This window comes from Euprymna scolopes, chromosome 17 (genome assembly GCF_053919585.1).
Source record: "Euprymna scolopes isolate OS-2025 chromosome 17, ASM5391958v1, whole genome shotgun sequence".
Lineage (NCBI taxonomy): Eukaryota > Metazoa > Mollusca > Cephalopoda > Sepiida > Sepiolidae > Euprymna > Euprymna scolopes.
The window spans coordinates 94,213,731-94,223,938 of NC_136498.1; the positions used below are offsets into that span (position 1 = coordinate 94,213,731).

At 32.0% G+C, this 10,208-nt stretch overlaps 1 protein-coding gene across 6 annotated transcripts in view; it reads right to left on the reverse strand.

Moving 5' to 3' along the window:
* LOC145296848 (dystrobrevin beta-like) overlaps positions 1 to 9,546 on the reverse strand; it is a 541,375-nt gene extending 531,829 nt beyond the window's left edge. For 5 of the 6 annotated variants that reach the window (XR_013870040.1, XR_013870039.1, XM_080142974.1 and 2 more), the window contains exon 1: positions 9,175 to 9,400. Coding sequence is in view for 4 of the 6 variants with exons in the window: in XM_080142974.1 (XP_079999100.1) it covers positions 9,175 to 9,256 (82 nt within the window). In the remaining 2 variants the exon portion in view is untranslated. Of the gene's footprint in view, positions 1 to 9,174 lie in introns of all 6 variants that reach the window. The other variant, XM_080142975.1, reaches the window with a different exon arrangement.
* Positions 9,547 to 10,208: the final 662 nt, after the last annotated feature.

The window sequence follows — 10,208 nt, forward strand, 5'->3', positions numbered from 1 at the left end:
TTTAAAAAACTGATTACATATAATGATAGAAGATGTATTGAGACACAGGAATGGGTATGCTTGATCTGGCAGAACGGTGTTTCATTAAAATTGTGGGGTCTGCGTATGCGCATGGTCCACAAGTATGGAAATAAAAAATGCAAAAATTAGAAAAAAAACGTTTACAAGTGTTTTTGATATAGATGTACATAATAATACTTTGATAAGTATGTTTTAACTTAAATAGGGATGGTATAATAAAATTGTGGGGTCTGCGTTCGCACCTGGCCTCCATAGAATGGAAATAGGCACAAACTTTAATAAAGACTTTTCATATCTATCTGCGTAAGTATACTTTGATAATAATGTTTCAGTGTGAAGAAATATGGTATAATAAAATTATGGGGTGTTCGTTCGCACCTGACCTCCATAGAATGGAAATATGTCACAAAGTTTAACAAGGTTTTTAATATAGATCCACAGAATATTATGATAAGTATTTCAGTGTGAACAGGTATGGTATAATAAATTATGGGGTTTATCTATTTTATGTTTACTTTCATCATATTTTGCTTTAGTTTTGATACTCCAAATTTACAACCCTTCCTTTTCATAAGCTATCATACTTTCATAAATCAGAGTCTATTTTCTGTAGACTATTTTTGAACCCAGTCAACAACGGGTACTTTTGCTAGTATATATATATATATATATATATATATATATATATATATATATATATATATATATATACCATGTTATAGGTATTCAAGGGTGATAACTCATGAATTTAATGATGTTATTAAAGTGCTCATATATATATATATATATATATATATATATATATATATATATATATAGGATTCACTCCTAAGCTAATGAACTGATTCTTGTGAAATATGGAATGTATATTATAGGCAACATAAATATTGTTGTGAGCATGTTATCTTTTGGTAAATTGTACCATTTAGAGAGTGTGCCTCTTAAACTCCCACTGGATATCAATTAGCAAATTACATTTTCAGTGTAAATCATTGTCTTTCATGAATATGCCATTTATTCAAGAGAGTATCTTCAAGAACATTATGATCTCTGACCCACAAAAGGTGGACAATATCCATAGTCATCACTCTCCCTTATGTATATATTCTTGTCCTGGCTATTCCTGGCAAGAACTAGAGGTATTATTATAATCAACCCCAACACCAAGTGAAGCATCACTTCTGCTGGACCAAGGGGAGGAGGTCAACGCTCATCTCTAATGTCAATGGCCACCTCACAATCCCCTATTTATTTGCTCCCACACGAGTGCAGAGTTAGACTTAAGGTCGATTTTTTTGTGTGTGGGGGATCTAGTTGTTTAAAAAAAGGGAACTTTGGATTGGGACAAAAATAAAAATTGCCTCAGTATTAAGAGATTTCTACATCACTGACAGAGGACAAGATGAAGTAGAGTATCAGAACAGATACTAGACTTTGTTCCTAGTCAAATAGAGAAAGAAAATTCACAAGTCAAACTCTGACAGAGTTTGTATTAAATTGTTAAATCACATGAAGATTACCCAAATCGGAAGTCTGGTCAGTAGGAGTTAAAATTATAGGGTCCTTTTTCTTGTGTGGATCTGAAATCGGATACATATGGACTATTGTGAAAAGAATGATAAAACTCAATAGTTGGGGGCAGTCTTTATCCATTGTCCTTAACGGTATTGAACTACCTATGTGGGAGACCTGGTAAATAATGATCCCCCTATTTTGTGATTTTGTTTTTGTTTTCATGAATGCAAAATTTGGTGTAAATATAAAAACACAAGCAGTCAAATTGTAGAAATGAATGTTTAAAAGATCCAAACACATCAAATGAAATCGATACTTTTATACAGAGTAATACAATAATATTGCCCAATTACACATGTGATAAATTTTTATTTTTAGTTACTGTTGAGGTCACCACTTATGAAGGCCAAGGAAAACTCAGGGGTAAGGGTCAATTAGTTGTTAATCATTGGCAGCTAAAAGATGAGGAGCATCATAGGAGTACTAAGATTGATCAATGTTATGAACATTTTTTTAATGGAAATCACTTCAGACAAGGTATGAAGTCACTTGATGTAAGGAATTAACAAAAAATTACTATTTCATAGTCAAAAACTGGACAATGAAAAGTGTTAGATGGATAGAGTCTGACCCAGAAAACATCAATTTTCTTTCCTCTGTCAGAAACATTACTCATGGAACATAAGAACTAAAAGACAAAAAAAGTAGAAGGTTAATTACTTTTAGAGGTGCTCATGACAAGAATTTACTGATGTTCAAGTTGAAGATGGCTAAGTTGCAATTAGCAGGGAAGTAGTCCCACGATAATGTATTCCACAGGCACAAGGAGAGAGAAAGGAAAGGTTTTTCATTGTGGTAGAAAACGAGTTCTTGTTATGAATGTCTTACAAGGAGGAACCAAAGACTGGAGCTAAGTTTTGATAATAAACAAAAAGATATGTCAGCCAGTTTTAAATCTATTGATAAGAGATTAAAATGGCTGACTTATGATTACTATTATATAACTTCAAAATGTGAAAGTAATGTTGAAGCCTTTAAAACGATGGATATAAAGTAATTTCTTGTTTAAATTAAAGTTTAATGACGAACATTTTTTTTTTTTCATTTTTTTATCATTTTGTTCAAGTTGAGGATGAAGCATCCTACCAGATGCCAAACATTTACCCACTATCTCATACATCCCAACCGAGAGATCTTTTTAAGGGCTTAACTGTCAATTTAAGTGCAATTGTTTGTACCTCTTTTGCACTTGGTTCGCCAAGTATATTTTCCAGGTAGTTTTTGAAATTATTTTTCATGAGTCTGGTTACTCTTGGAATAATGGAGACCTTTCTAAGATTCCAGTTTCTTTTAGTGTTGTGCCTAAGACCTTGGTATTTTGTTATCTTTTCCCTCTCAGCTCAGTTAAATCCAGCATCATTGGGTACACTAACTTCTACTAAGGTTGCTTCTTTTTCCTTTTTGTTCAATAGCACTATGTCAGGGTTAATAGATCCGTTTTCTAGCTGTACGAATTGCATAGTCATAGTGGATGGTGTATGACTTATTGTCAAGTATTATAGTTCATGTGTGCCCCTAAACCAAAGGAAAATATTAATTTCCTCATACGCCCATACTGTATCAAAGAACCGTTACATTCTTCAAAAACATTATAATAATAATAAAAAAATATTGATAAAAAGACTAATAAAAACATGTTTTTATTAGTATTCTGGGCCAATTTAAATGAGTTTATTTTTATTTTATGGGCTAAGCATACAGACAGAATAAATGGTCTCCAGGTGTTAATTGCTAATATTATCAACAACTGAACAAATGAACATTAAAGAAAACGAGTAACGAATATGTGCCACCTCCCTTTCTTACAGTCACCATTACTTGATTGATTATATACATAAACAAAAGGACACCCATACAAGAACAAGTAAATTTAATTCCTTCTAAACAGAACAGTTTTCACCACTTTTATGTCCCTTTATGCCTATTAGAATGAAGATAGAATCATACTAAGCCTTCTGTTTAAAATCTCTTTATTAATTTTAATTAAAATTCATTACATGAAGTGTATTCTATAAAGCGTCTCAAACCTAGGCCTTAAGTCTATTAAGGAATTTTGATAATTTAACATTTAAAGAATCTTATTTATTTGATATTTAATGACTATAGATCAAAATTAATGCAAATCTGAAATATTTGAAATTTCAAATGAGAGATTGTGTCCATTGCTTCTAAAAACTTTTTAAAAGACTCTCAAAAAAGTTAAAATTGAGGAATATTTTTTAAATGATATTAAAATTTCATAAAAAAATTGGAGGTATCTGAATTTTCACAAAGTATTTGCCTGCTTTATATAAAGCTAAATTAAACTAAATAGAGCCCACACACCTTTAGCAGCTTTGCTCCAAAATTCATAATCATCAGTGAAGTAGTTTACAAGTTAATCATGTATATACAAATATTAAAACAAAGAAACACATCTAACTTTAAATTAATAGCAATTATTAATATAAATCATAAAGAAGAAAATTTGAATAGATAGATTTTTAGATATTAAAAAAAAAGTGAAAAAAAAATCCAATTTTTCCCAATTGAAAACCAATCCAAAGTTTTCTAATAATCACTTATTTGAATTACATAAGCAACTGGTGATCACATTTTCTCTTTTGGGTGGGCCACAAATAATTTTTGAACTTTTAAATATTTGGGAAGAAGTGAAATTTCAACCTATTTATAGACATTTTAAGCACCACCCGACTCTACCAGTTGCAGTGTTTCCCTTGAATCAACCATCCATCACAACTTTAGATTGATTTGACAATAATGTTGATCCCTAACCCAGTTCTCTTTTGCCAGACCACAGCATAATGACGGATCCATGATTATATGGAGTACCATGTAAAATCTCACCAAACGCAAGGAAGGTTTTGGAATAAGAAATTGGATAAAACCGTACAGAGTGGAATTTGGAGACAGTTAACCCATTAAAGCAAGAAGACTGAAGAGTGAGCTTGCAAAATATCACAAACCCCTGGATGAAGGGAAGTGATGGGGAGAGAGAGAGAGAGAGAGAGAGAGAGAGAGAGAGAGAGCGAGAGAATAACTTTAGATATCTTGTGAAAAAGTGAAATTTGTTACAGTTTTGGGGTTATGAGATTCATGCAAATAACTATTGATTCTGACTTTTGCTAAACCTAATGAAGTGAAATTTAGATATATGCAAAAGAATAAATCTTTAAATTTTGCACATTTTGGAGCAGGGCCTTTTTGTTTCTTGAGCAGTTGCATGCAAAAGTCTGATGATATTCTAGTGATGCTAAAAGCCAATTCCTTAATTGTATGTTCCAAAGACATAAAATAGTTTGAATATGATTGGATTACCTTATTCATTCAATTTCACTTAAGTTCTCTATCTTACAACTAGATACATTTTGATCCATTCATCTAAAATGTGCCTAGCGAAACTTTAATCACAACTGAAGACTAGAAAGTTAGTCTTTTTATTTTACTTTTTATTTTTAGTTTAGTATTTATTAAACTTTGCATTTTTTTCAGTTCAGGTCCATTATTGATCCAGGTTCAATCTGTGGAAAAACCCAACTTTTTGATTTGCATTCTGACATTGTTATTCTCATTGTTACGTCCAAAAAATTAATTTTATGGCATAGTAGAAAGTGGACCTTAAGCTTAATTTTAGTACGTTTATTTAGGATCTAGCCTGCTAGTAATGTGGAAGGGGGGACATTTGGGAAGGTGGGTGAATTTTTGTACACTTGGTAGTGGCGAGCAGAGGTCTGATGATGTTCTGGTGATGCTAGAGGCTAAAGACTTAAGATATTTTGAATGAATGGATTACCCTCCTCACCCAACTAGACTTAAGTTCTCTGTTTATCTTACTCTCCCTCTTTAATTTGGAGTCCCTCCCTTTTATGCCACTACCCCTGAGAAACAAACCAGAATCTTTCCTAAAAAAAAAGAAGAAAAAAAAAGCAGTTTGATCAGTTTTCTTCACTCATAATATCATAATTACATCATGATCATATAACTGTTTTGTAAAAAAACAAAAAACAAAAAACTGATGAACAAATATTTTGAAGAAACTCAAAAGCTAAGTGGAAGGTGAAAAACAAACACATAAACATAAGTCTATCCAGAGGAGGGATAGGAGCGACGTGCAAATTTTCATCCAATCATATTTCAACTTCTTCGTATTTTTCAGTACTTGAGTCTGTGGGAATTGGCCCACCAGGGTATCACCATACCACTGCATCCATCCCGATTAACAGATTAACATCAGAGACCAGAAGGAAAGAAAAAGAAAAAAAATGAAGCAAATAAAATAGAAAAGAAAATTTGTCTGACTAATGCGACAGAAGCTGAATCCTCACAACTAATAAATGTGTTTGTCAGAAAGAAAGCCTTTTTTTTCTGTTATTATATTTCCAGATGCATAAGCATCAAGTGATGATTCATTCAAGGCAAAATGTGCCCGATTCTCTGGTCACCATCGGCATCATCAGCACATCTGTGATAGTGATGAAGATTTGGTGGTGGATAGGCATTAGAAGAAGATTAGTAAGTATATTAAGGATCTAGTCTGCTAGTCATATCTAGACATGTATAAAGGTTAGTAAATATGTAATTACTTGATGTAAAATTTGAGCATGAGGTTGTAAATAAAAATATTACTGCAAAAATAGCCAGAAGTCTGTGACCTGAAAGAAATTCATACGTTCTTTTAAAGCAATCTACAACTCAATTCACTCGATTTTAGTCCAATAATAATATTTCAATTAATTAGATTTTTTAAGCAACAGGTTATTTTGAGGTTTGTGATCATATTTTTAATAATAATTGACATCTATTACTAATCAAGAATTGGTATAAAACCGAAAGCGACCCTATATTATTACCTCTATTAATGTATTATTGTACTATAATGCTCAGTTCAGGGGAGAGTAGTGTAGTATCTGTTCTGTTGTCATGAGACCATCCTCTCAGGTATTACTTCCTCCTTTCTGGAGAGTAATATATGTTCGTTCGTCATGATACCATCCTCCAAGACATCCTTTTTATGGGGAATGGAGGGTAATATCTATTCTGTGATCGTAATATTATTCTCATAGGCATTACCTTCTCCTTGTATGGGGGACAGTGTAGTAGTAGATGTTCATTTGTCATATAATACCATCTTCCCAAGCCAATAAAAATATGCAAATCCTAGTAATATCACATGCATTTATTGAGTTAATTTTGGTTTGAAATGAATTTAAAACAGCATTTTTATTTTACTTTAAAATTATGCAAACATTAAAAAAGGTCAAGACTACTCTCATTACTTGATAAAAAAAGATAAATGTCTCAGTTTAAAAAGGTCTATTTTCTGAATTTTTTAAAAATCATTCTTTTACTAATAAATGATTATTATCAAGGTTAAAATCCATTTGAGGATAAAGGTTAATGAGATGGATAAATTGATGAATACTATAAGAGGACCGAAAAATCTCCACACACTACCCACTTAAAACAACAAAAACGACCAACTTATGAAACAGCAATTTTTCACCTTTTTTCAGAAACATTGCTCATGGAATATGGGAACTAAATGGCAAAATAGGTGGTAAGCAAGAATTATGAGATTCCTAAAAGTAGAGCAAAGGTTCACTTTTAACTCTCCTTGCTTCTAATCATGAAATAAATTTTGGGCACAACAAAGGATATCAGAATGCATTTGCGAATCAAAAAGTTGTGTTTTTTCACAGATTGAACCTGGACGAATAATGGACTGAAAAAAAAATGCAATGCTTCATTAAACATTAAACTAAAAACAAACAATAGTAAAATATAAAATAAAAAGACTCCTTTCCTGGCCTTCAGCTGTGATCAAAGTTTCGCTAGATGCATTTTAGACAAATGGGTCAAAATTCATCTAGTTATAAATATAGAAGATAGAAAATCCTCCCCCAACTCTGCACACTTTTAATGGCCTTGTACCTTGTACTTAATTTATAAAATTGGCTTTTATTTTGTTTTTGTTGGTTTTTTTTTTAAATAAATGATTCAAAGTGTCATATTTGTTCTTTCTTCGGTCAGAGGAGAAATTCTTTTTGATTGGGGCAATTTTTATTTTGTCCCATTCATAGTGCACATTTTGAAGTATCAGGATATCTCTCACATTAAAAACCAACTTCATGTCTAACGTTACTGTCATGGAGAGACAAGTAAATTTTTACAGTTGGCTTCCTTTCAATCTACAGAGACAACAGATATCCCCTGCAAATCTATATGAAACAAGAGTTACTCAGTCTCCAACCCCAACTCCCTTGAACTAGCATTATCAGAGTCCAGTAGCAAGGAGACATCCACAACAACTAGAAACAATGACATGATCAGCACACAATAATGTTATTTCAAAGTTTTTCTTCTAGACTAGTTGCATAACCAACGCTTGATAGTCTTTTTTATATTATTATTTGATCCATATCTGGAGGAAAGGTTATCTGGGTGCATACTTTTTTTAAGGATATTAGTAAAAGTGGTATAGCAGCTGTGACAGAATTCGAACCTAGCACACCAAACACATGTTCTACGCCTGTAGTTACTATACCACATTACTTCAGTAGAGAGACAATAATAAACACTAAACAATAGATACAACGACAAACCCATGTTTTATTTGCATTTATTTTTTAGGGTTACTAACAAACTGGCCAGATTTTTGTGTGCAATAAATAAGCAAGAACTGCTGATGCCAATCTAAGATAATGAAAATAATGAGGTAGCATAAAGAAGAACTTAAATTATTGGATCAATATGAACCCTGGACAAGATGCAGTGACTGTGTAGAAATGCAAATGATCAAAATAGATCAGTCTTCTTGACATTAGTATTGCAACTGATCATCGTGGAAATGAGTTGCATGATTGATTCTGCACGACTTTCTCAACAGCTTTGGTCTATTAATGATCCATCACACGGAGAACCTTCGCGATTTGAGTTGGCTCTATGAGCACATCTCTATCACCATTATTGGAGGGAATGCTTTGAGCATGTTCTCAGCCTGTCACCCAACAGAATATCTGATTAACCCTTTCGATTTTCCAAATATAAGCTTTTTAAACTTGGTGGTTGAAAAAGATTTCCAATGAAATTTTAAATTTAAATCTAATATAAATATTTTGTCAAATGTAGAATAAGTTTTATGCTCCATACAATAAATATGGTAAGTAGTTTTTCTCCTCTTGACCCCAATGTCATCAGAGTTTAAGATATTGTTGAGACGAGGGGTGATTGATCTTGTGCAAATCTAAAGGGTCCTGCCTCCCAGGCTTTACTTTCTCTCTTTGAGAAGTGCTTAGTTTATTGCTATCCCCCTGAGACCCCCAAGGAATGCCGAAGAGGCTACCAAAGCATTTTTTTTTTTTTTTGCAAGTGATGGTTCTCTTTCTCTAGTGTTTTCAAATCTTACTTTCCAACTCTTGTGTCACAGCATCCTAATGTGAAGTGAGATAAATAATGGCAAATAAATTTCTTTTTTTCTTTTCTTTTCTTTTTTGTGACAAACACTTCAAAATTAATGTTTATTTGTTTTGATAATAATTAAAAAAAAAAAAAAAAAAGAGGAAGATAAAATGGACTCACCTTTCTCCCTAAGTTCCCTGTTGATATTTTCAATCACAGAAGCAAAATTATTTTGCGGGTTGTAAGCTAAACACTCCGTCATGATGAGAAAATGTGTGTTTACTGTTCAAAAAGAAAGTACAATATCCGATTCAAAATGCGTGTCGTCTGCTGACACAGAGATAGAGCGAGAGAAGGGGGAAGGGGTAGACAACTTAAAACGTAAACAATTGTAATATTTGATATTTCTGAGGAAAAACAGAAAAAATAAGACAATTAATGAAACCAGAAAGTGTTTCTTCTTTCTAGTTCCACACTTTCAATAATATGAAATAATCTATTTTTATTAGATGCTCTGACGTGTTGACCAGCGTTCAGTCCACGGTTTAAGTTAAAAAACAAAAAACACATACATTGTTACATACACTTCCGTTTAAATGTTGCAGCACGTATCGATCATACATTTACTGCGAGTTTCCTCTCTTCGCTTCTTCTATTTATATATAAGTAAAATAACTATATCCTCTACAAGGGGCAGCATTCTAAGTGTCAGTGTTTATTTCGGGATTGAATGATGAATATTGAATAATGTGAAAAAAATAAAAATAGAATACGGTCAACTTCAATTAGGCCATGTTATTGACATATAGATCACCAGATCAAATTGTCAGTTTATATTTATTTATTTATTACTATTATTATTATTATTATTATTATTATTATTATTATTATTATTATTATTATTATTTAACTTTGTGTGCGTTATTTTAGTTTCCGACTTGACGTATTTCAGCAGTATTTGTTGCTAAAGTGAAAGTACCGGTGGGTGATGTTCTAGAGCTTTCATTTTCTTTTTCGCTTGTTTTGTTTGTTTATTATTGTTGTTTTCTGTTTTTGTTATTAGTAGTATTAGATGCAGAAATATCAAGCCTGTAATTGCACTAAAATGTCTGTAAAAATAGCTTTATTTATATGAAAAAAAATTTTTTTTTTCAAAATATAATAAGCAGTTTGTACCGGCAGTTTTTTATTTTTATTATTTTGGTTTCGCTTTT